Genomic DNA, 27,788 nt, shown 5'->3' on the forward strand with positions numbered 1-27,788 from the left:
TGGTTACTTAAAGTCGTTTTTGCAGTCAAACATATGAGGTATTGTCAAATGTGGAGGTTTCCAGAATGAGACCCTTAAAGGTTCTCAACTATGAGTAATGACTGCATTACAGTAAATGATATTCATGATAACTGAAGTTCTTTTTTCTACTATTCAGGCTCAGCTTGTGAAGGACAGAAATTCAATGTTGCGCTTGACGAGCATCGGCTCAGATGAGGAAGATGAGACAGAAACTACCCAAGAAAAAGTACACATGACCTGGACAAAGGAAAAGTACCTGGCTGCACGTGCACAGAGCCGGGCAAAGACACTGGAAGGCTTCCAGGATCTACTTAACATACGACCGTGAGTGAGCATGCGTATGAATTTAAAATCATTGTTGTTTATTAACACTTAAGAGCAGAGTGTAGACTCAGCAGGATTGTAAATGGTAGTGACACAGTAAGCATAGTTGGAAGGAGATGTTTGGAAAACAGGTTGAAGGTGTGTGCTTTGAATGGGAGTATCAGGATTGTAAATGGGCCTGTGATTACTTCCGGTATTGGATGTGGGTATAGATAGAGTGGGAGTAGTGAGCATATAAAGAAGAAAAGATGTACATAGCACAATGAAGGCATTGACTCTGCAAAGAAGTATGGGTTGGCAAAGAAATGAAGGTTTTCATTTAGCATGAAGGTGATTTTATGTGTTGCAGGAGAGTTTGTGGGCACCTATAGCAAATGGAAATGTGTGGGTATTGCAGATTGATGGTGGGAGTACATAAAGTAAGGGCATGTGTGGGTAAAGCAATGAAATGTTAGGAGTATATAGAGGTATATGTCTGTTGGCTACTTCCAACTACATATTCCTCACTATTTGAATACCCCCAGGTGCCAGACTGGATCCAGACACGTCTACAGCAAGTGCTCCTATGCATCATCTTGCCTCAAAATTGACAATGCAGGGATGTTTATTGGCGCCACCACCTAGGCGCTGGCATAGTTCCTTTTTTCCACAGCATATGATATATATCCAAAGCTACACTCCTGAACTTTTGTTTGTTTGTTTCAAGTGACAATGTGGTAGGAATAGATCTCTTCTAAAGACTACAGGCTGGATGAGCTAAATATCAGTTATGGACCTGCATGGTGTCTGTTTTTGGTTTCTCAGATTCACGCATGATTCGAAGTCATGGATCAAATTCTTCCTGATTCATTCAAAAGCCTTCGGGGAGTGGGACTGCCCCAACTCCAAATCTCTTTCTCCATTTTTGTGTAAGACCATTACAAAGTGGAAGGACAAATCTCATTGCAAGCACAAGAAGTCTACACAAGAGGCTGCTTACCCTTCACTGCTTCCACTTTATGGGGACATTGCGCAGTCATCAAGCAAAAGGGCTTACTCTGCACCAGTCATGCAGATCCAGCCTCATTCCAGAGATGGAGCTGATGCGCTACAAATTCTCTGGGCCATGTTTGTCTGCAGCAGGCAAACACCTTCAAAAGGCAATGCTGCAGCTTTTTCAAATGATTCCAGGTCCCCCTGGAGCACCAGGACTCTGACAGACTTCTGCATCAGTGCCTTCCTTGGTGCAGATTGGCATTGTTAGGTCTCTTCCCAGCCCTTGCCAGTTCCAGGCCACGCTTCTACTCTTTTGCCCAAGGCCATGTTCATTCCAGAAGGTTTGGCACCCGCCCTGGCTCCGTAAATCGTGATCCTACCCAAAGGCCAGTCTCTGATCCAGAGCTGAGTTCAGCTAAATTTCAGCCAGTGTCTCATAAGATTATTAAAGCACAGCCTATTATTGTTAGAAGATTCTCAAGCTGTGTCTCTGGCAAGGCACCAATATTTTAGTTATCTTGAGGCCTTGTTCAGTTCGAACTTGGATGCAATTCAGCACCTTCAGAATTTTCCACATGATGAGGAGGCTGTACTGAAGCTGGCCTGTTTGTAGACCGTCAGATTGCTAGTGGCCTTGATACCTTACCCGAGTGACTGATGGACTCCCTATTGGGGTCCCTCACATAGCAAAGCACCACCTTTGTGTTGGTGGTTTATAGTGGTATAGAGGTGTTGGAACTACAGTTGCCAAGTGGAAACTAAAATGTATAGAAACCTTGCAGTTCAACTTCAGAGCCTTTGCTACCTTTCATAGAAGCCCCGAAAGAAGGAAGCATAGTGACAACCATGCCAGTAAGTTGCCCCTTTGGTAGGTGCCATATGCCAGCTCTGACTGATCAGGCCTTTTTAACATAGCTCCCCACACACCAGAAAGACTCATAGTACAGGCTTCAGCCAGAAAAGTGTCAACCCAAATGCCTACCATATGTGTCACATGACAAAGAATCAAGGAGCACAAATATGCTTAACAAGAGCGAGATATGGTCTACTAGTCCGTCTCTGCAGCCTCTCAAAGCTGTCTGCTTCTTAGGAGACACACTCATGCCCTCTGGAATATGTGAGTGAAGTATTGCCTGCCCACCACGAGGAGTTGCAAAGTGCCTTTTCCCTAGGGCATCCATAACGGACAGGATGCAGTTAAGTACATTTTATGGGCCGGTCTGGACACTACACGACACTAGTGTGGTGATTCGTAATCACACCTGGATGAACACTGTATGTTTCTCTGTGTATATGCAAGCTTAAATTATAGATATGAATTGTGATGGTTCCAGGCTGTGTGGCAACAGTGCGGATTCTAATTTAGACCATTTAAAGGATTGTCCTGCTATGGCTTACTCTTTTGGCTCACTGTCCCAGACTGCCAGTTCCATAAACAATACCGTAAACGCAAGGGTCACTCCCAGAGCCTGGCTTACCGTCAGAGACGGCCGATTTAACATCCTATTCAGCAAGCCGGTTCCCCTTCTTTTGTGGTGCCAGGGGGCGTCATGAGGACAAGGCTATCAAGAAGACCAGTGAGTCTTGCAGGTTACACTGTTTCCTTATTGACAAACCCTCCATCATGCGCCCAGTTCCTCCTATTTTCACTCAGACTTCAGCAGAACATGTATCAATAATTACCAAAGCAGTTTAGTCATTGCTTGCCAAATAGTGAAGAGAAAGAGTCCCAGAGATGGAGTGAAATAAAGGGTGCTACTCCTGTTACACCTTGGTACCCACAAAATTCAGGGGACCCTTGCCGATTTAACCCCTCCCATGCGCCTGTCGGTCAACGGCCGTCCCGAGTGCTGCGCACATCTGTTGGCAGACGCGGCTCCGCCCACCTAATCAGATCGCCGCACCGCGGTGGGAATGCCGCCGGAGTTAAGCGGTTAAGATCTTTGGTTCTTAATCACCTTCCTGCAGAAATAAAGTTCAAGATACTCACTTTAGCCTCTGTCCTTCCACCCCTAGCTCCTGAGGAGTGGATGGTATCCTTAGGACTACAGGTCGCATACTTTCATGTAGCTATTCTGCAGTCCTGAAGGGGTTTTCTAAGCTCTGTTGTGGCAAAGGAGCATCTCCCGTTAAACACCCTTGCCCTCAACAGCACATCAGTTTCCGAGTATTTACAAACGTGATGGTGGTGGTTGCTGGCCATTTTCTCAGGTTTTGGGTTGCATGTATTCCCGTACCTTGACAACTGGCCATTGAAGGTAGATTCATCACAGTCTGCCATGGACCCCATGGGGATGACCATCTGGCTACTGTCCTTCCTGGAGTGCTCTATCAACTAGCCAAAATCCCACCTTCCACTAAGGCAGGGGAATCCCTTTATAGGACATGTTCTGAAAACAGTGGCATTCAAAGATTTCTACTCCTGCAGCGAGTCTGTAACTTTCAGGATATGATCCTGATATTTTGGACTCAATCCTATGTTCCAGCCCAGATAGTTGTGAGGCTTCATGGTCTGCTGCATTGTGTATCCTGTTGGGTTCTGCCATGGACCCTCAGCCTTCAATGTGCTCAGCAGTGGGGATGCCTCTCAGACAGTATCCAGGTGTTGGAAAAGGCGATTCAAGGCCTTCAGTGGTGGATGAATACCACTTTCTCTATTTCATCCAGAGCTTGTAGTGGTGACAAATGGTTCAGCTCAGGGATGAGAAGGCTACCTGGCAATGGTGAAGATTAGAGGCCCCTGGTCTCTGGTGTGATGCCTCTGGTCCAGCAGTCTTATGGAGCTATGCTCCATCTGGCTAGATCTCAAGGCTTTTCTGCCTTCCATCAGGAACAGCCCTGTACTAGTTCTAACTGACAACACCGCCTTCATGTGGTACTACAGCTAACAGGGTTGTGTAGGGTCAAGTGATGTGCCTAGGTTGTGGCACTGTCTGTACCTTTGGGCTATATCTTTGACTGTTTACCACCTCATAGGATCCCTAAATGCAGGGCGGATAAGCTCAGCAGATGCAATTTGGTCGACCACGAGTGATTTCTGCTCCGAGAGATAGTTTGGAGTGTCAACGTATATTGGATTCCCCAGTAATAAAGCTCATGTGCTGCTCCTACCTTCTATGCCAGCAAACCATGGTTGATTTCTTATAAAATACTTAGTGTTGGGGAGAAAATTCTATGTCAATTTTTGTATATCCAAAAGTCCTCATTTCACAATAATGGAGGCATTAATTTTAAGACCTCGCAAGAGACAGAACTCTTTGTAACGATGGAGTGCACGCTGCAATCCTCTCGGAGATTTGGAGATTATCAGCTTGTAACCTGCAAACATTAGGATGGGCATTGTTCTTCCAGCTAAAACAGGACCATCAGTGTGGGAGGCATCAAGGAAGGTTGTGACTCCATTCATGAAGAGAGAGAACAATGTGGGAGCCAGCACACATCCTTGACGGACACCCATTTGCACGGGGAAGGGATCTGTCTTATTTCCTACTGCCCCCAACGTATTTGTGCATAGTTTTCCTCAAGGAGGCGGGCAATCAAGGAAAGTAAGTTTAGTGGCATCCCCATCTCCTTCAAGACCGCCCACAATTTGTTCGACCACGTCGAAAGCGGATTTGAGTTCGGCAAAGGTAGCATACATGCTACCCTTGCTGAGAATGATTATCCACCAGTATATAAGAACAAACCGAAAGACCTGGTCGATTGTGCTAACATGAGCCCTGAAGCTTGCCTGGAGGAGCAGAAGAATGGTATTCGCACCAATCCAGGCCTTGACCTTGGCCAAAACAAGCCTGGCTATGACTTTCTGTATCGAATCTATAAGGCTTATTGGCCTATAGTTACAGGTATGGCTTTATCTCCTTTTTTGTATATAGGAATTATCTCCACCCCCAAGTCAAGTGGCCGGGATAGGTGCTCCTTGGGCTATGGCATTAGCGAGTAATAGTATATAGTTGGTCCATTTCGGTATATCATGCAGGAAAATATCAGCAGGGATACAGTCTATCCCCTGGGATCTACCTCCTGCTAGTGCGCTGAGCACATCACTAACGTCTGCCTCATCAAATACCCTGCCAGCACGGTAGGAATAGAGCGGAAATGGTAAACTATCTTCTGATTAGTCATCAGCATATTGGGTGGCAAAGTTGGTAACCCACACATCAGAGTCAACGTGATTTTCTGGGGACTATGGTACTACTCCACTGCCCCATTTAACCATGATCCAGAACCACTTGGAGTTGTTACTGTCACAAGCACATTTTAATTCCTGCCATCTATCCTCATCCCAGGCTTTTTTGGCACAGTGGATAACATTCTTATAGGTAGACCTGGCAGATCGCACTCTAGCCACAACACCGACTTAATTGCTTCACCAAGGGCTTTACGGGCACATCTACATTCATGGTTGTACCAGTGATGTTTTGGCATATATCTTTCGCCCTAGCCTTACTCGATTTTTGGAAGTACCCACGCATTTAAAAAAAAAAAGTACGTTGTGTAACTGTAAATTCTTTGACCGGTTCATAGTTAAGGAGGCATGTCAATCATCAACAAGAGTGCAAGGGTTTTTATTAGGGGAATACTCACAGTCCCCTGCGAGATTAATCAATAATTAAATTAGGGAGTTACCCCAAAGCAAGGGATAAACGAGATACAAAAGAAAGGAGAAAAAAGAGTAAAAAGGTATTCCTTTTGTAGAAGAACTCTCACTCACCAACCTGGTTGGTGACATGCTTCATCATCGGGTTCCCACCCCACCAGCCGAATGCCACTAGGGTGTGCTTTGACGCCTGATTACATTAGAGCAGGTTATTTGGTGACAAAAGTGCAAATGCTTGAATAGAAAAGTGAGTTAAAATTGTCTTTATTGTTCCCTACATTTAAATTTGGAACAATAAGACAAGTTTAAAAGACAAGATGAGACACATGGGTAGGTTAGATTGACCTAGGGCATCTGGACTGTGAAAATTGTGAGAGAAGACACGGTCTACATGTTTCAGCCTTTTAACGACAATGCTAGGCTTTCTTCAGGACTAAATTCGTGACAAGAGGGGTATGCAAGTGCTAAGGTGCATGTCTACATCACTCTAACTGTGGTGTCCAACTTACTATTAATGGTAGATGGTGTTTCTGGACATGCTAGAATCATGGGCCATTTAACTCAGCGCATATTGTTTGAGACCAAAAGATCACTAGTGATAGGTTTCGCCTCTGCCAAAGATAGTTGTCAAAAACTTGGGGGTGCTAATTGACAAAGATCTTAACATGGATGAAAACAGAGCTGCAACAAAAAGAGCCTGCTTCTATGCACTTAGCCTCCTTCGCAAGGTTTTTCATTTCCTACCCGCACCCACACGCAAAACCTTAGTTAATGCTCTGGTGCTCAGCCGCCTGGATTTCAGCAGCGCTCTGCTGATTGCCGCCAAGGAATCAGCATTGCAAGGCCTTCAGGTGGTTCAGAATACAGCCGCATGCCTGGTAACTAGTGCTCCCTACCAGGCCCCTTCACTTCCCCTACTGCACAAGCTTCACTGGCTGCCTATTAGCAAAAGAATACATTTTAAAATCTGTTGTATTGTTTTTAAAGTCATAAACCAGATGGCCCCTGCATATCTGGCAGATTAACTAACTAAATACATACCACCTCGTCCCCTTCGTTCCGAAGGGAAGGGCCTGCTCGTGGTCCCGCGCATAAGGCAAGCCAGGTTGGGAGGAAAATCCTTCTCTCACCTGGCTCCTAAACTGTGAAACCAACTGCCCCTTGAGATTCGTCTCACTACTAATTACTTAGGTTTTCAGAAAGAAACTCAAAACGCTACTCTTTTAATTTTCCGGCTACCCCTGAGAGGGTGTCTAAAAGCCCTCCTAAGGCATCAATAGTTTCAAATCTCTGCCCCTCAGTCAGGCCTCTGGCGTATACATTTAGGATGACACTAGTTCCATATGGCCAAGTGCTGCCTGAATTGCAAGGATGTCGCTGCACACTGAGGGTAGTGCCCTGATCTTGAGACCTATATCCAGTCTTACCCAGATTATGAGCCCCCCAGCGGGCGGCCCTTAGCACCCTGGGTTGCTGGGTTGTGATAATTTAGGTAACCAAGGGGGAAAAGCGGCTCTATGGACCATGTATCCTGAAAGGCACATATATCAAATGTTCCTTTAAAATAATTTCAGTCAGGAACATCACCCCTGTTCCTCAGCACCGCAATACTCCAAGATAGTATTGAAATAGTGTGTGACGTTTTACGAATGTTTGTATTCGGCGCCACACTACGGGATGTAGGTCCTGATGCCTGATCTGGCTGGCTCCAGGCGCTAGCGGGGATCTTATCTTTATTAAAGGATTCCCTGTTGTAATTGGGGTGTAATGCTCACTGGTATGATCTATCGGAGCTGCCAGCATGCTATACCTTTGAAGGGGGGGACCATCAATCTATCTCACTATGTGTGGACACAGTTGAGAAGCAGCAGGACTTTTAAAAGTAAACCTCTGGTCCCGCCAGGGGGACTATATTTGAGGCAAATATTGGTTTTAAAAAGATGTTGAGTCCTTAGGTCATAAGCTACCAGATTCTCGACCAAGTCTTGGTGTGTTAGGGTAAAGGCAATAGCATCTGTGTCAATCCCCAAGGTAGAGTGCCTTCTAGCCCTGACTATATCATCCCTTATTAAGGATCGACTTCCCCTCACCTGCCGGATCCAGTGAATAGATTTGTTAATCAGGGACGCCTCATCTTCAATGTATAGTCTGGGTTCAGACTTGGGTACTTTGGTCAGGTATATTGCCTGCTTCTGCGCTGAGGTGGTGCCACAGCCTTGAAGAGGAAAATGCCTATTGAATAGAGGGAATATGATGCATTTTTGGGGGACCTGCACCTGTTTTGGGACTGGAAAATTGTGATTGACTGCCCTATTAGGTTTGTGCCCCCTCAAACTACTTGGATCATGATGGACTCCCTTGGTTTGTACTGCTGCCACAACTGCCACTGGGGCCTGAGGTCCCACTGACAATGGTTGCTTTTTATCTGACCCACCCAAGTCATATACCATGGAAATGGACTTCGATCCTAAATTATCCTTTAGTAATTGGACATTGTTATGTACCTTACAAAGGATTAAGAGAGACGACCCACTACTGCCTTGAGTGCTTTGATTTATTCTGTTAAATTCATGATTTAAGCTATTAACGATCTCGGAGCTGGCTTCTCACTACATGTGGGGTTTGTGCTTCACTGAGATAGTCTGCTGTTTTTCCTAGTGCGAGGGACAGGGCTTGTAAGTGGATATCCCTTTCTTTTGTCGTCTTTTCGCCTTTTTACCCCCTTTTAGTACTTCACTTCTTACTTCAGAAGGCTTATCTAATGCATCTGCGTTGTCTGCATTGTCTGAGAGGTTTTCCGAGAGTGGGGCGTAGCTATTACTGCACTGGAAGACAGAAAGGTCGACTACAGGCGATGTCCCTCGGGAACTATTTTTTCAAACCCAACCGTGATTGGGTCGGCAGTTCGAGGTTTCCTATCTTTCGCTCTGTTGGAAGATAATGAGTTGCAGCCATTAAAAATACTTTATATAGGACTTTCAGAGGTCTGTATACTGTGTGTTGGGGTGCAAGATGTATTGGGTTCAAGGAGGCCTTCGCATTCAGACAGGAGACTTATTGATGCGGTCCAGTACCCTCGTCCCCCATTTTAATCACCCTCAATAATGTTCGTGGCCGTTTTGCTATTCTGCACCATCTTTTCTTTTGCAGCCTTCGGGCCCTCCTCATTAGCCTTGCGCTTTCCCATTGTGGGACTAGTACACAGTGTTCGGGGATGTTGCTTGTGGAAAGGCCCAACCAGATGGTATAACAAGGTTACCACTATATAAACAAGAAGAATGATCGAACAGTACCATAGTCCTCTGGAGAACAGCCAAACAATTGTAAGGGCGTGAGCAGTAGTGCAAATATCAGGGGGGTGGCCCAACCCAGCCTCCTCTGGGCTCTGTCGGCACGGCCCAGGCATGCCGGCGCGCGTCCCTTGCAGCGGGAGCCCCGAGCTGTCTTGATGCGCCTCCAGGTGTGGGAAAACCATGTTGGTGTCTCCTGGCGCGAGTTTGGGGATGGCGTCCCCGGTGCAGATGTGGCGTGCGTGCGGCAATCAAGGGTTATCACCAGTGAGGGTATCAAGGCGCTGTTAGATCAGTGTTCAAGATTAACTAAAAGTTCTGTGGATTTTTCTTTTTCTTGGATTAATTTAGGTGGTTACGTCTGTTTTTTTTTTGTTTTTTTATAATTCTCCTCAAGAAATAGAGAAGAATGTAGGCAATCAGCCTTAAGTCTGGTGCTTATACGTCTTCTTTGTGTTGAAACAACCCATTTTTAACTAACTATTCAATTAAACTTTGGTGGTTTATTGTCTTGCTTGTGATGTTGGTTGCCAAACTTGATCCTGGCTTATTTAGGAACCTTTTTTCAATAATACAGGTTTGCTTGATGCGGAAGGCGAACATCATAGATTGCTCGTGGTAGTAAATATTGGCTCGGAATAAATCAAACATTGGTTGTGCTAAGAATGAGAAAGGGATTAATAAAACATTTGATAAGATTTTGACTTGCTAATTAGGATTTCTTATGGTGTATATACAGATAGAATAAACAGATAAGAATGGTTTATTACGAGTGTTTCATGGAGCATATGCTACTAACAGCCAAACGGGGATATCCTTCTAAGGGTTTGGAAAGAATTCAGGTTGCAGCGGTCACAGTGGTTGCCAGATTTGTGAATTCTCTTTATTGTATACACTAGTGCTGGGTCTTTACAACTGTATCCTAGTTTTCATCAGCCTCACTATTTGAATTGTTTTATTAATTATGGGTTTTTCACATCTGCTGCTGTTTTATGTTTGCAGTTTGATGGTGTCAAAGTTAGCAGACTATTAACTCGATCATAGGTCACAGTGAAGTCTTAGTTTTATTTAGGTGAAAATTATTTATTTACATATTCTAGATGAAATGGTATCAATTTTTCCAAGGACAATTGGGTATAGTTGCTAACATGTAGCTGGTGTGCAAGTAGACGTTGGAACCACATTACTCGTGTGCCTAGATACTATGAAATCAGATGAAGAATGAAGATGTAATTGGTAAGCGCAGCTAGGACATGTGACAGACAAATTCAGCATCCAGATGAAGACTCTAAATAATTTAATGTATTTTATTATGTATATCAATGGAACTTTTGAATAATTCTAATCTGCCATAACAGATTTTCTACAAAATTTATCACTGCTGCCTATCATATATAACTTTATTCTCTTTCAAAACTGCTGTAGGTGTGCATGACTATTACCTGTTCGTTTTAAGTATGAATTTAGATAACTATATTATTGGTTGAGAAATAGAATTTTAGTTGGTAATTATATTTATCCAGTATTAGGGGTGTCTTTCATAGATTCACATGCCTGAATCATTCCCCGTCGTCGAGACGGGAGCCTCCGGTACATAAAAAAGTAATGTCCTATAGACATACATAGAGAAAATAGGCCTAAGGGTCTCCCCTCAGTAGCCTTTCCCTGTCCTTATGCAAAAAGGACCAAACTCTGAGTCAGCCAATCAGCTCCGACCTCCCTCTAGAACCTTCCTGGGAGGAGCCTCAGTCCCTCAGATTTTCTACCACACGTTGTGCTAGGGAGTCTCCAGCCTGAGCTCTTCTCAGGATTCCTTCAAAACCATCAAATTACTTTTGGAAGTGATTTCTTTACTCTACAATCTCATCAGGGATTACTTCAATCCACTTTGTCTGCAGTAAGTGTTTTCTTTCCACTGCTTTCAACAATGTCTGACTCCCAGAAGAAAGCCCTTTTCAGGGCCTGCGCTTCATGTGGGAAGAAAAGGCTCCATGTGGAAGATAAGCATGCCCTGTGCTTATACTGCCTTTATCCAGACCACGTCCCTGCAGACTGCAGAATATGTAGGTCTTTCCCTAAAAAGACCGTAAGGGACAGGGAAGGTCGCCTTCTCATCTGGCTTGACACGCTTAAGGATAGAGACAACCTGGAATCTTCAGAGGGCAGCGTCTCTAAAACCTCAGAAGTCTCTCAGAAGAGGCCAAGGGTAGTTTCCCCGGGCCCCTCAGACACTCCTCCTAGGAAGGCACACAAGAAGTCTTCAGAGGCAAGATCTACGACATCTTCAGTGTCTGTCAAAGATTCCCAGACCTTTAAGAAGCCTGCTCAGTCATCTACCAGACATGCCCAGAGGACTACCTCAATGACAACCACTGTGTCAACGACCACAGCGTCGTCGCCTTCACCGTCGACGACGACAACACCATCGTCGTCGTCAGCAGGTAGACCTATTTCCTCTGTTATACTGCTGAAATCGTCGTCGACGACGAAGACCTCGTCGACAACGAAGACTACACCGTCGACGACGACGTCGTCATTGAAGAGCCCATTGTCGACGACGACGTCTATGACAAGCCCACCGTCGACGATCCCGACGTCGAAGGCGTCGACGGCGAAGACGTCAACTACGAAGACATCGACGACGAAGACCTCGACGGCGGGCTCGCCGTCAACGAATGCACCGGCGACGACGACATCGACGTCGAGGTCATCGTCGACAACCAAGGTGCCGTCTACGGAGATACCGTCGACGAAGGCCTTACCGTCGACGAAGACACCATCGACGGAGGACTTGTCGACGACGATGGCCCTTACTGAACCATGGAAAAAGTCCAAGCTAGTAGAGGTGTCGTCCCTCACGCCACCACCGTCGACGACACCATCGACGACGGCAGGAACTTCCACATCCAGTTCTGCGTCTGGCAATATTGCCAAACAAAAAATTACACCGGAAACCACGTCTCCGAGCAAAGTGGAAATGCAGCCACCTCCAGAAATCTTTCAAAGTGAAGAATCTGAAGAGGAAGACCACATGGATCCTGCTACATCCATATCGGACCTTCACGTCAAATGCCAAAGCACTGATGAAGAACAGGAGGAGTTCACTTACCAAGAACACTCCGTCCACACTAGTGTCCGCACGGAGGTCACCCCAATGATATGCCTGCCGGCTTCTCTTGTCAATGACCTAAAACACCTTGTACAGGATTACAAGCAACGCTTCCCAGAACCTCCAGCAACGGAAGGTGGGAATCAGACGCCTGCAGTAAATAACCCAGCGTCAGCGTCACTCCCAAAACAGTCTCGATCTCCTCCTCAAACCCACCGTGAGAGAATCCAACCTCAGGTGGTAGTATCGTCAGACGAAGATGAAGACGAGGATGAATTGGAAGAAGGAGAGGTACAAGAAATACACTCTGCCCATGATGAGGAGGATGAATATGTCGCATCTTCCCCAGCCTCACCTCAACCACGCCAAGCAGATTCGCCGCCTGTGGACATTGGCGGCCTCCATTAAATTGTGGAAAGGGCGGCTAAACGATTCCATATGGTTATGGAATCGACGGAAACTGAATGCTTCCTCCACGATTTCAAGGAGCAGACGCAGAAGTCCACGAAATCTATTCCGATAATAGAATTCCTATGGGAGCAAGGCAAGAAACTCATTCTGACACCCGCTTCTGTACCTGCGGTGGTTCCACGCCTGGACAAGAAATACAAAGCCCCGCCTACGGCGGCAGCTTGGCTCAATGGCCACCCTAAACCTGATTCGGTGGTCACACAGGCGGCCCAGAAAAACTCCCGCAACCCTTCCTCCCCTCTGTCGGCTCCTCCAGACAAAGAGGGCAGGAAGTTGGACACAATCGGAAAACGATTCACGACAACATCGGCCATGACCATCAAGGTGTCCAACTCTATTGCCCTGTTGGGGCGTTACAATCGCCAACTCTGGGAGGACATAGCCTCATATTTGGCAGAACTGCCTGACGCTGTCCAAGGTGAAGTCAAGGCTCTGCTTGTGGAGGGTCAAATCTCAGCAGCAGAAATAATTGACTGTGCTATTGATGCTGCCATGACCGGCTTTCGTCAACTTGCGGGAGCAGCAGTCCTGCGCCGTCAAGGATGGCTTAAAGCGACGTCGTTCCGACAAGAGGTACAATCAAAAGTACTGGACATGCCCTTCGACGGCCAGCACCTTTTTGGGGACAAGATCGATGAGGCACTGCAAACCATAAAGAAGGACACCGATACGGCCAGAGCACTGGGTACTCTGCAAACGCGGAACCAGTCCTTTCGAGGCAACAGATCCAGAGGTCAGTCCTCTTATCGAGGTTCCTATCAGAACAGGTCCTCGTATTCCTACAATACCAAAAATCAATACCAACACAAACAACAACAAGGGTGTTAATCTTCTTACGGAAGATCAAACTTCAGAGGCAAGAATCAAAAAAGGGGCACTGGCGGCCGCCAGTGACCCATTACTCCAGCCAGTCCAGCCACCCTATCCCTCATTACAAATTGGAGGAAAAATGACCCATTTCCTCACCAATTGGCAACGCATCACCACGGACCGGTGGGTTCTCCAAATTATAAGATTCGGCCATTCCCTGGAATTCACCACCATTCCCTCCAAAACACCTCCACGCAGACGGACACACAAACACCTACACCTGCTTCTCCAGGAAATTTCTGTAATGCTGAAGAAGGGAGCAATCGAGCGAGTTCCAACGCCCCTGAAAGGGAAGGGCTTTTATTCCCACTTCTTTCTTGTACGCCAAAAGGAGAACAAGTGGCGTCCCATTCTGGATCTCCGAGCACTCAACGCTTTCCTACGGAGCCAATCGTTCAGGATGGTGACGATTCAAGAAATACTGGGCATTCTAGAAAAAGGAGATTTCATGACATCCTTGGATCTCCAGGATGCCTACTACCACATCCCCATCCTCAAGTGTCACAGAAAATTCCTAAGGTTCGAGGTTGCAGGTCAACATTATCAATTCAAGGTCCTGCCGTTCGGCCTCAAATCCGCGCCGCGGATTTTCACGAAGTGCCTGGCACCAGTGGCGGCTTTCCTGCGTCAAATGGGTCACCAAGTCTTCCCCTACCTGGACGACTGGCTGATGAAAGCACCCTCGGCAAAAGGCGCAGCCGAATCCTCCAGCGCCTGCACCAATCTTTTTCAGAGGCTAGGATTGACTCTCAATATCAAGAAATCCTGCATTATCCCTTCGACAAAGATTACCTTCCTCGGGGCGACCTTGGACACGGAGTGCGCAGCGGCCTTCCCCTCCAAGGAAAGGACAGACAAGATATTATCTCTGGCCACGGCTGTGGCAGCAAAGAAAAACCTAAAAGTCAGGACCTACACATCACTCCTTGGCATGATGTCTTCCTGTATTCTCCTCATCCCTCACTGCAGACTCAGGATGCGCCCGTTGCAGGAAGCTCTCGCGAGCCAATGGACACAAAGTACTGGCTCTTTCGAGGACATGGTACGGATAACTCCGAAAATATCCAGGAGTCTAGATTGGTGGAGGCATCGAAGAAATATGACCGTAGGGCTGCCATTTCTCCTTCCGGCGACACCTCTGGTGATCACCACGGACGCCTCCCTGGAAGGATGGGGCGCTGTCCTCCAGGACCTTCGGATCAGCGGCAAGTGGGACACTCAGGAAAAACAGCTCCATATAAACCTTTTGGAGCTGAGAGCCGTGTATCTGGCACTGCAGGCTTTTCTACCACGCATCCAGAACTCCCCGGTGCTCGTCAAAACGGACAACACCACGACGATGCACTATCTCAACAAACAGGGAGGAACGCGTTCGCTCACACTATCACGCGAATCGCAAAAGATCTGGAACTGGCTAGTGCAACACGGAATCACGCTCAAAGCGGACTATGTACCAGGCAGAGACAATACCATCGCGGACACCCTGAGCAGGCAAAGATCCCTCTCTCACGAGTGGGAACTAAGCGACAACGCACTGACCCACATCATCTCTCAATGGGGAGCCCCAAGAATCGACCTGTTTGCCACAAAGGGGAACGCCAAATGCCCAAACTACGCAAGCTGGCATCCCCAACAAGGGTCACTGGGAAATGCTTTTTCCATCGGGTGGTTCAGCGTGTTTGCGTACGCTTTTCCTCCGTTTCCGATGATCCCGAGGCTCCTTAGGAAGATGAAGGCGGAGCCCTGTACCCTGATCCTGATTGCCCCGTTCTGGCCGAGACAACACTGGTTCTCGGATCTGCTTCGACTCCATCAGGACACCGATTCGTCTACGACAACATCCGAACCTCCTGACGATGTCCAACGGGCAGGTCCAACACCCGAACCTACAATCGCTCAGGTTATCCGTCTGGCTCCTGAGCACAGAGAGTTCTATAGCCTAAATATCCCGCAGGAATGCAGAGAGGTATTGGCAAAAGCGAGAGCAGACAGTACCAACAAAACCTACCTTCTCAAATGGAAAAGATTCTGCATTTGGTGTTAAGCACAAGGCCTGCAACCACTGCAAGTCACACCTGAGCAGATATTACCATACCTCCTACATTTGGCACAATCAGGACTGGCACATGCATCCATAAAGGTTCACCTGGCAGCTATCTCACGGTTCACCAGAACTTTCTCAGGACCCTCTCTGTGGTCCAGTAGACTAGTCAAACAATTCTTAAAGGGACTTTACAGATCCTTCCCGAGGCCTCGGAAGGTTCCTCCAACATGGCAACTCAATCTAGTCCTCAACCAACTCATGAGGCATCCTTTTGAGCCCATTCATCGAGCATCCATCAAGTACATTTCATGGAAAACGGCGCTCTTGCTCGCTTTAACATCTGCAAGGAGAGTGAGCGAGCTGCAAGCTCTGGCCATTCAGGAACCATTTATGCAGTTCAGACAGGACAGGGTGGTGCTGAGACCGAACCCTAAATTCATACCAAAAGTGCCATCGGACTTTCATCTCAATGAACCGATAGTCCTTCGGTCTTTCTTTGCGAACCCTTCCACCGCAGCAGAAAGAGCGCTACATTCTTTAGATCTCAAAAGATGTCTGAAGTTCTACCTAGATAAAACTAAGACTTTCAGAAAATCTTCACAACTGTTTGTGGCATACAGCAGACCGAGAATGGGTCTGCCTCTCACAAAACAAAGCATCTCGAGGTGGATCTCCTCAGCGATTGCATTCTGCCATGACAAGGCCGGACGGCCGTTGAGCGATCATGTTACTGCACATTCCACCAGGGCAACGTCAACATCAGCAGCACTGTTCGCTGGAGTGCCGATCTTGGACATATGCAGGGCGGCGACCTGGAAGTCACCGCACACTTTCTCCAAAAACTACTGCCTGGATCTCGAACTCCAGAAGGATGCAGCAGTGGGCCAGGCGGTGCTTCGCCATCTCTTTCAGTGAGGTGAGACTTCCTACATCCCGCCATCCAGGTATGCACATTCTTTGTTCTTGTGATATTCTGCTTATGCTGTTATTCCCATGTTATATGAGAATAGGTATACTGTCTGCAGAGCAACTTTGCGTCACAAATGTGCATATCTTATTGCTAACTACTCTGATTCAGGCATGTGAATCTATGAAAGACACCCCTAATACTGGATAAGAAATGCGTTACTTACCTGTAACAGCAGTTATCCAGTATTGGTGTCTTTCATAGATTCACATGCAACCCTCCCGCCTCCCCTGGAAGGACTCACATCCCTCTCTAACAATATTACGTCTACCTAGCTGGGTGCGTACGAAAATCTGAGGGACTGAGGCTCCTCCCAGGAAGGTTCTAGAGGGAGGTCGGAGCTGATTGGCTGACTCTGAGAGTTTGGTCCTTTTTGCATAAGGACAGGGAAAGGCTACTAAGGGGAGACCCTTAGGCCTATTTTCTCTATGTATGTCTATAGGACATTACTTTTTTATGTACCGGAGGCTCCCGTCTCGACGACGGGGAATGATTCAGGCATGTGAATCTATGAAAGACACCAATACTGGATAACTGCTGTTACAGGTAAGTAACGCATTTCATACAGAATCAGTGTGGGCTGAATATAAGGAACTCACGGTTATTTGTATATGACCATAGGAATATTGGTGTGATCTAAATGATGCACAATTTCCACTTTCTGATGTGCTCAACCGAGTTTCTACCTATTGTTGAGGTTTCATATTACCATGAGTTTTGGCAGCAATATGCAGGAATAATAATTAGGAAAATATGTCAAATTACATTTAAAGGACTATCTGCTAATTGTGACAGAATAATTTCCCCCATATTGATTGGCAACCGTTGATGAATAAGCCAATAAACTAACATTTTTATCTTATCTGTTGTCATGAAAGAACGATATAATGAATACAATTATAATTACAAATGTTAGTCATTTTTAGGATATTAGCCGTTCAACTAGCTATCGGTTGTGATTCTAATCCAGTTGGGTTTCGCGGTGTTAGACCTTTATATTTTTAATGGTATTTTACAGCCCTGAAGAAGCAGTATCATACTGACAAACACATATTGGTTGTAATCAAGTGCATGTGACTTTCTACCATTAACCTTTTGTAATAGGTGAAAGAGAATTCAAAAGAGAACACCCATTATGGATGTTCATGTTTTAATAAGGAACACAGAAGCAAAGTGCCTATACAAAAGGAAAGTTACATGGACTAAAAGGAAAACATTATGAACTGCACTTTTAACTTGAAACTCAGTAAGATTATTTGATCCTGCCACATGAGAACGAATTGTAACATGCAGGTATGTTTTGTATGCATTAAATACATTAATGTGTGCAATGAGGATTTTTGGATCTAAAAATCTATTTATATAGATGTTGGTTCCCCCAACTGTACAGAGCTCAATGTGTGTACACCCAGGGGTGCACTCCTTGGGTAGATCTTTTCTCCTATTCCATGAATGCCCACAAACTTTTTTGCTCTCTATTATTTCCATCTCCGTATTCTCTGGGAGACGCAATCCGCCTTCCACCCAAAGCTCCACGATGATGCTGGCTGCACGAGATATGCTTGTCTGAACTAATAAAGTCACGTAACACGTCGTGATCGTTCCCTCCCGTTTTTCTACTTACTATTTAGGTTATGTGGCTGAGTGGACGATTTTCCATTTCCAGCAGATATGATGCTTTGTAGCTCGTGTTTCATAGCCTCTAGGAGGCAGGGATGTTTGCCGATACTATACATCAACGGCAACGTGAATATACATTACTAAGTATCCATTGCAGTATAATTTGCAGTCTGTATAATACAGACATGTCTGTATCTCTTCCATATGTAAATCGACCATCATGTGCAAGGGTACATGTTAACATTAATTATATCTGTTTGTTTTATATCATTGCCCAGCCTTTAGTATCAAGTTTTCTGAACCACGCCAGTGAAATCCAATACCAGCATCAATTAGTTTTTAATTGGTAAGATCATAAAAACTCTTTTCTCTTACTGAGTCTCCATCCATAGTTCCCCACTAATGCAATGAGTTATAGTTGCGTTGACGTTTGAATAAAATAAAATCACAGCGATTCTGCCGCTGACCCTAAATATTTACCCACTCAGTTGGATCACTTAAATGAGAGGTGGGTGCAAGTGGAAACTAGGAAGATTACCCCACTTTCATTTTGCGCTTACCAGTACAGGGTTAGGGAGATCTTTTTCACAGACAAGACTGACTTTTGTTAGCTAAATCTGGTCCTGGGCATGTTAGCACACCAATGGCGTCCTGTGGCAGAAAGGCATTTTCGATGAAGATGTCTGTCTATATTGAAACTGAGGAATTCCACCTAAATCTTCTCCTTTGAACGTTTGAGTTTTCCACAGTGGATCTCAGGACTTACCCCTTTGTCTCAGAAGTGATGTTGCTGTTTCATCTGAATGAAAAGAGTGTATTATTCAACATACGCTGCCTTCGTCCCAACTCCTCCTCCATTAAGTAGGCAACATTAAAGACAGCCTTCTAATGATAAACACATCTGGCTTTCTTATCAAAAGTGTTCTTGTATTCTATATTGAGCAAACTTACCCTTGTCTGTATTTTTCCACAACCTTTTCACTGCAACAGAGGGGTCACTGCACACAAGCGATGATAGATGAATCATATGACTAGCTGATGGGGACTTCTAGCCCCAGATTTCTCATCTTTGAATTTCCCCCATGTGTCAGCCAGTAGGTGGCGGTGATCGGCTCAAAGTTGAGTTATCCACACCGAAAATGACATGCGCGTTGCCTATGTAGGCACCAACACTCCATGAACGTCCACGCCAGTCAGTGTAGATCTGTAGAGAGCAAGCCCTTCAGTCACTTTTTGACAAAGCTTTTTGCAACTTCTGTCTCCGGGTGTGGCAGGTGTCATCCAGGAAGGCTGACTTCAAGCCCTGCAGCGCCTGTCACCGACTGATATCGGTGACGTACCTGCATCCTGTTTGCCTTTGGTGCCTCAAACACAACCATGGCGTACAGACCTGTGTCGACCGCCGCACCATGAACCTGAAGGCCTTGAGGGAGCGGCTCCCTCAAGCTCAGGGAAGTTTGACCTGTAATGCCGCGACTGTCTCGATCCCGCTTGAGAGGAAAGTTCTGCATTTGGCCACAGAGTCCAAGATCTTTGTTGCATTTGAAATAGTCAGGCCACTCGGGTAAGTCCAGTGTAACAAGTGTCCTGTGCACACGAAAAGGTGTGTCGTTCTCAGGTGAGAAACAAAATGAGAAAGGTTCTTAAAAAGAAGTAATGTACTTTGATAGAGTGGTCTTTTGAAGAAAAGTTTTTAATTCATCTGTGTGAACAATCAGTACAAACAAGAGCACAAAAGCCGACACGTGTTTCGTCACACCGTGTGCGGGTGGTGACTCATCAGGGCTGGGAAGGAAAGGGGATGGAGGAAGAAAGGGGGTGTTAGGAGCGGTAGGTAAGATAAATGTGACTGTAGTGTAAAAAGAAACATCAAGTACCAGTGGAGACCCTATATCAGATGGTGTAAGCATATAGGGCAACTACGTAAAGAACACGTCATTTTTTTAAAAGAAAGCGATAATGAAAAGCAGAAAAGAAAATTTTTTAAGAAAGAAAATTTAAAAAAATTAAAATAAAGGAGGTAGGTGTAAAAGGAAAGTTAAAAACCGATTGGTGATGTGACAATTATGTATGTTAGTGACATTGGTATATCATTTAGAATACTGTCAGTCCGTTTGGAACATACATGTGGGAAATACCTGGAGGTAAAGCGAAAATGTTACATTGTTTCTTGCCTTGTCTTCATCAGTCTTTTACGATGTACAGTGTAACGTATTATTCATGACCACAAGGTACTTGAGATGGTCACCTGGCACATGCCTATGCGTTTTACCTATACCTGTGTCTTTTCTTTTCTTTTCACCTGTGAATGCCATGTGTTCCTTCAAACCCCTTTCCTTTCCATGTCACGCCGCACCTGCTCAGGCCATTTGTAAATGTAACATTTTTGCTTTACCTCAGGTACTTCCCACATGTATGTTCCAAAAGAACTGACAGTGGGGTGATTCTTTCCTATCACCCCACTGGATAGGGAATCCAAGAGGCTGGATACCTTGGGAAAGAAAATGTTTTCTTCCAACAGCCTGGCACTGCGGTCCGTGAACACCGTGTGCCTTTTGGGCTGCTACTCCCACACACTGCCTGCTGCGAATGGTTCCGGATTCTCCCAAGCTGTTGCTGACGGGAGGGTTGTACACCATCCAATGTGGACTAGATACCACCGACTTGCTGGGCAAAGCGGTTTCCTCAATGGTGACCTTACGGCGCCAAACCTGGCTGAAGATGACTGGCTTTTCAGGGGATTTCCAGGCATTCCTAATGGATGTGCCCTTTGATGGCACCCATCTCTTCAGAGAAAAGGCAGACTCCACAATAGAGTGCTTCATGGGTAGCAGGGCTACGACTAGATCCTTGGGTTCTATCTAAGGCCCCTCGCCAACCCCAGTCCGCCTTTCGCTCCTTTCATGACCGCAGAAGGGGCTTCAAGCCACATCATTAAGGCCCTGCTACCACGATGTACAAGCTTCCCAGCCTCTGTGTGGCCGAGGACGGGGTACCCACAGACCCATTGGGTCCACAGAACCCGAGGATCGGGTAGCCAGAGGTCGGGCCAGTCCACCACTCCCTTGGCAACTGCAGCCTCTAAACCCCTTTAGTTTGACTTTAATCTATCATGGGCAACTGGTGGGAGGCAGGATATGCATCACATGCCACACTGGCGGTCTATAACATCAGACATGGGGTTTCTTCAAATTGTCCAAAGGGGCTACACCCTTCACTTTGTGACTTCTACGCCTCCCATGCCACCTACTTGCTCAATACTGACAGAGGACCACATCTCCTTTCTACACAAGGAAGTAATGGCTCTCTTGGCCAAGGGAGCCATAGAGAGGGTGCTGATGCCAGAATTAGGTCTTAGTTGCTATTCCTGCTATTTTCTGGTACCCAAGAAAGACCGAACCCTAAGTCTTGCCCTAGATCTGCGCCCTATGTATTAGAAAAACAAGGGGAACCCAGTAGGTAGCTAAGGACCATGGGTATCAACTAAATTTAAGGAAAACAAAGGTCCTAAGCATAAAGGACATTTTGCAATAATATTATATAGACCACAATAGGCTACTATATATTTCTCTCCCTTGTCCAGCCGGACAGGGAATTTATTAATCAAATGAATTATTAAAGGTTAAGATACAATTAGCAACAAGGCATTTCATTACAGTAAAGCACAGTCCTGTACTGTACAGAAAAAGAATCGGAAAGAAGGTAGTAGAGGGAAAAGTGTTTCAGGCAAGGGAAGTGAGCAATCAGGGCACTGTTTCAAATCAAAATGATCAGTGTTTCCTGGAGTAACACATACATACAGTAATGTACATTGGTTAAACATATGTCTACTCAAAGGAGTCGACGTTTCGATCCTGTGCTCAAGTTATATAGGGATCATCTTCAGGACTTTAAGAATTATTTTGCCTGATTTAAAAATTATATACGCCTGTTGGGAAGGAAACAGGGGAGAAGAAAAAGATAACAGCATTTAGGTCAATTTCCGAAAAAGTAATGAGGGACATCAGCTTAGCCGTCTTTAGCATTGTATAAACAATCTTTCGGACCCACAGTGGTGAAGTGTTGCCTGCTGGCGTCGACATTAAATAAAATAAAAACATTTAAATAGCATCTTTCGGAACCCCAGTGGTGAAGTGTTGCCTGCTGGCGTGGACATTAAATAAAGTAAAATAAAAACATTTAAATAGCATTGGTGTTCGGTGCACTGGTGGTAATGAAGTGACTAGCTGGCTCCTCTGTGAATGTGGCGAGGAGACCAGTGTGCACGTGTACCGGGAGTGGGACAAGATTCAATGAAAGTTAAACCGTGCAGCCATGGTGTAACATTTTCCTTCTAATTACCGGCTTAAGGAACACGCGATGGCGTAGAGTTGCGCGTTTGGGAGTGGGAATTGCCAAGTGCATACTGTTGGTGGCTTACCTCCGCTGAGGGTGATAAGGCGTAACTGAAGAGAGGATATGCGTTAATTGATGAATTCCAGTTCGAACTTGTGGGCACAGACCTTAGGGTGTGGATGCTGTGGATGAAAAATGGGGTTGTAATACTTGTGCAGGGAAGCTATTAAGAGGGTGATTTGGAGAAGCGAAACATACCGGAGGCTTAGCGAGGTGAAAGCCTTTCGGCGATTTATAGGCTTGGGTGTCAGGACAACCAGGAGCTATGCATCTGTTGGTGTGTCCATTGTGAGTTGCAGACTCGGTTGAGTCTTGGCGCGCTGGATTTGCGGATGCTGTGTGGGAGGAAGCAAGGGTTAATTACAGTACGGGGACGCTTTTGTGGTGGAGGCTAATAAGGCGTGGGAAATTACCGTGGGCTCAAAATATTGAGGCGCATTCAGGATGTCCATTGTGGCTTAGAATGGGATCAACGTGGGCTGGATGGCCGTCGTTGCAACGCGGTCGGTTCAATCACGGATCCGCTGAGGAAAGGGTTGAACGGTGATTAAAATAGAGCACAGGGGAACGTCCATCCGGCATTCCAGTGAATTGGGAACTTACCGAAGGTTTGAGAGATGTCTGGATGCGGGCGGGCGGCTGTGCCTGTCCGATTGCGAGCATCGATGGGAATGGCAGACATCTTGATAAGGAAACTAAGAGGTCACATGACATGAGCCGCGGTGGGGCCCAGTGTGACTTCAGTCTAGTATAGCCGCCATCTTAGAACGGTGCGCAGATAATCTTGCCGTGCAGATACAGAAGTGACACATTCGGCGCAAGTGTTGGTGATATTAACATTACTGGCATTTGGGTGCATGTCCTTTTTGGTTTTTGAACCTAATGAATTGGATTGAGAAGGTGTGGTTCCCTGTTGGTGTAAGCGGCAACCGTAGTCACATAACTTGTGAGGGGGTGCTCAGGGCGTCGCAGGTGACAAGGAAAAACATGTGAGATTACATTAGAGACATTTCAGATGTTATAATGACTCTGAGTCCATTTGTTCGTTGAACTGTTCAGGAGCGCTTTAGTTCAGATTAACCAGTGTCTTTCAGAGGTATCCTGCTACAGAAGTGTTGTCCAGTCCTCACTTCTGTTCAGTCCTGTGTGGATGGTATTAAACTGAATTATGGTCTTCAATTCCTTTCGATTCAGGAGTTGGCCCTGGTTGCCTCCTCTTTGTGGCAGCTTGACCGCTTTTAGGATTGTCCATTTGATATCATCAGCTGTATGGTTCAGTTCTGAGAAATGTTCAACAAGGGGAGCATTTAGCGTCCCGCATCTGATGCGACTCCTGTTTTGGAAAATGCGGGTCTTTGCTTTTTGAGTGGTTTGGCCCACATACATTTTAGGGCAAGGGCAAAGTATTGCGTAAATGACATTACTGCTGTTACAGTTGGTAAAGCTTTTCAATTCAACAGTGTTGGACCCAGCCCTTTAGGCAGGTTCACCCCGAGACTTTTTGCTTTTTCCTAGCCTGTTTCTGTGACCTGGTGTTGGTGATTTTAGGCCTCTGCGCACTTTTTCATTGTGGTACTGTGTAAAGTGCTTGAGCTCTCTGTGTATGTGTGGTGAGTGACCTGCCCTTCCATAGGAATGAATGGGGAATATGTATGCCCATGGTAGTTCCTGATGTGTGGGGAGTGCAGGGGCGAGTTTGATATGTGCGAACTCGTGAGATTGAATGCTGCGTAATGGTATATGCGGCATGATTGTGTCTAGTCTAGAAGTGCCACTTTTAGAAGTTGGCATATTTGTGTAATTTGTGTCTGGCGTGTGATTGGCTGGTGAGCCTGGTCCAGGAGTGCCTGGGCCTGCTTGTGGATTAACTGTCTGGTTTGAGGGTGACAGGGGCTGGGGAGCCCCAGGAGGTTGTCCGAGTCAGCCCGGGGATGAAAAGCTGCATCTGCTGCCAGGCAAGTGGGAGGAGATGGCACCTGGGAGTGACCAGGGCTGTGCCTGCCTGACCACAATGCTGGCTCCACCTCCCGCTGGGCGACTGTCACCTCTGTCCCTGACACTGAAGAGAGTTCCCTATAACCAGTTCTAGCTGGTTCTCACACTGCCTGCACAAAGACTTCAAAGACTTTTCTCTGTATAAGAAGGGGCTGTGTCCCCTTCCAATTTGTTCTTGTTTTTGGGACTTGAATCCTACCAGGGGCGTGCTGCTGCTTGGGCCCAGGGGAATCCCTGGGCCCTGTCCAGCTCCTGGATGCCTGTAGGACTCCTGGGGGACCCCTCTGCCTTGCCTGGGCTGATGGGGGGGGGACTTTGCTTTGTCCCCTGGGAATCTCTGGGACCTTTGCAGCATGGAGAAGCTGCATTTTCCTGCAGAAGCGCTTGACTTGCTATTTTAGCGCATGGAGCGCTTTAAATTTCCTTTAAGCGCTTGGGGAGCGCTTTTATTTGTTGAAGCCGGTGCCCACCCGGCATTTGCCCCGCGGCTATGCCGCTAGTCTTAACTTTCTAAATTCACCTCGAGGGAGCCCAACCCTCGGTGAAGTGATTCCCCGCCTGCCTGCCTAAGCGGGGCCGCTGCGCCGCCCGCAGTGACCCGGAAGTGCTTGGCCGGCCGGCCAATCCTGGCGCGACCGGCCGGAAGTCCCGCCCCGCAGCCCGGGGGAAGAAGAAGCATGGCGGCCGGTGAACAGGGCTCCCGTGTGCCGAGGGAGCCCAGCAGCGAGAGAGGAGACAAGCTGCCTCGGCGCCACGAAGGCTCCACCTTGAGTCCCGGTCCCGAGATGGGGGACCGGGTGAACGGCGACGCAGGCGCTTTTGTGAAGGCGGGGCTCCCATGAGGAGGGAGAGCCCCGCCATGCGCTACCGCCGCTGGCAGAAGAGGCAGTGCAGCGATGTCCCAGCGAGGCTCCTGTGAAGGAAGAGGAGCCCCGCCTGCTGCCCCCCAGGAGTCCCGCGATGGGGAGAAGCCCCGCCCGAGGCCCGGTAAGTTAGGGCTGGGCCGGGTAGTGCGGGGGGCAGTGCTGTTCGGCTTCACGAGGGAGCCTGTGGATTGTTTTGGTGCCGGCTTGGAGGCACTGAGTCAGGGCGGCCCCGGATGGTAGTGGTCTGCCCCACCGCGTTGACGAGTCTCTGAGGCTCGTGGGGGCATTTGGCTATGTTTAGCCCACGAAGGGCTCAGGAGGTACTTTCAGAGCCTCAAGGGCTCCCTGAGGAGCCGAGCCAGTGCGAAGCCCCAAGATGTTGGTGGGAGACAGGGCGGTCCTGGCTGGCAGTGGACCGCCCCATCTGAAATAATTCCAATTTTCAACTTATCCAAGCACATACTGCAGGACTCAGAAGTAGAACTCCTCAAAAAAGGCTTATCCTTTGTACCCACCGTCCGTCCTAACTACATGGAGTTGCAGACTGAACTATTAAGATTCTTCAGACTAATCCGCCTCAAGGCCTTCTTTCAACTGCACCCATCCACCTCAATTAATTCCAACACACCATTTCGCCCCCGTCCACATTTCTCCCAACTGCCAGCATGATTCCATCTGAAATCATAACATTTGAAAAACTAGTCCAAAAAGATCTATTCGACTAAAAGAAGAAGAAGAAACTATACATTCCTTACAACATCTCACGTGATGAGAAAGATGCCATAAGCACGTTAAAAACTAACCCTTCACTTGTAATAAAGAGTGCAGACAAGGGCAGTGGGATTGTCCTCCAGGACATCAATTCCTATAAAAGTGAAATTCAACGCCAACTTGGTAATACGGATCATTACCAAAGATTACCCGGCAATCCTACTAAAGATATCCAAGATATCATACTTAAACTAACAGATGCTCGCGCCGAGGGCTACTTGAGCAAAAAGGAACATTGCTTCCTCAATGTAAAAAGTCCCCGCCTTCCAGTCATATACACCCTCCCGAAGGTTCATAAGAATATTGACAAACCCCCGGGGAGACCTATAGTCTCCGCCTGTGGCTCAATTCTAGAACCACTTCGAGCCTATGTGGATTTCTTCATAAAAGACTTCGTACCATCTACAGCCTGCTACGTAAGGGATAGCATGGCAATGATTAACTTGGTAGAACACTATCCCTATGACCCTGCAGTTAACACACTCTGCACCATGGACGTAGAGTCGCTCTACACAAACATCCCCCAGACAGCGGCTCTTCTGGTTATCCAGAAAACCCTTGACTCACGTCCCCGTCCTCATAGGGTCCCAACACTCTTCATCCTCCAGTTGCTTGAGCTATGTCTCTCTAGAAACTACTTCATTTTTGATAATGTATATTACCGACAAATAAAGGGCACTTCCATGGGGGCAATTTTTGCTCCCAACCTGGCTATCCTGTTCATGGATGCACTTGAAACTGGCTCTATCCTGTCGGATGGCAATTTATTCCTTCCAGGGATAGCACTTTGGCGTCGCTATATAGACAACATTTTCCTGATCTGGAACCTCGATATTGCTACTCTGCATTTGTTTCTCCACTGGTTAAATAACAACTGCGCAGACCTCAACTTCACCCTTGCCCATGATTAAATACAAATAGCCTTCCTGGACTTGATGATCTTTCATAATGAAGGTGAACTGCTAACATGCCCATATAGGAAGCCCAGAGAACGAAACACTCTTCTAAGCTATGATAGCAACCACCCCAGGGCTTTGATAGACTCACTGCCATACTCCCAATTTCTGAGGATAAGGCGTAATTGCTCATCCAAGGCAGACTACTTCAGGGAAGCTAACACCCTGGCTAATAAACTAAAAACACGCGGCTACCCTAGAAGACTAGTAAAAAATGCATCCAAAAGAGCCTGGTACTGCCCACGCGAGGTTCTCCTTACACCAAAGACACGTGACAAGACAGAGAGGATAGCCTGTGTAACCACCTTCTCACCTGTGTCGAATAAAATTCGAAAATCTATCCTCAAGCATTGGCCAACGATAAACGCAGGTCCAATAAACTTAGAAAGACCGCTTTTTGCTTTCAGGAAAAGCAAGAACCTAAACGACCACTTGGTCAGACCAGCCCTACCTGTCCCCTCTGCAAATGCAACCATCGAATCCAACTGGGGACTACCACCAATCTTGGGGCACG

General features: G+C 46.7%; 1 protein-coding gene across 4 annotated transcripts in view; it reads left to right on the forward strand.

Annotated features, from left to right (window-relative positions):
• SLC12A6 (solute carrier family 12 member 6) overlaps positions 1 to 27,788 on the forward strand; it is a 734,261-nt gene that overhangs the window by 662,491 nt on the left and 43,982 nt on the right. For all 4 annotated transcript variants that reach the window (XM_086923612.1, XM_086923613.1, XM_086923614.1 and 1 more), the window contains one exon: positions 158 to 345. In XM_086923612.1, coding sequence (XP_086779738.1) covers positions 158 to 345 — 188 coding nt within the window. The remainder of the gene's footprint in view (positions 1 to 157; positions 346 to 27,788) is intronic.

Source organism: Lissotriton vulgaris, chromosome 5 (assembly GCF_964263255.1).
Source record: "Lissotriton vulgaris chromosome 5, aLisVul1.2, whole genome shotgun sequence".
Lineage (NCBI taxonomy): Eukaryota > Metazoa > Chordata > Amphibia > Caudata > Salamandridae > Lissotriton > Lissotriton vulgaris.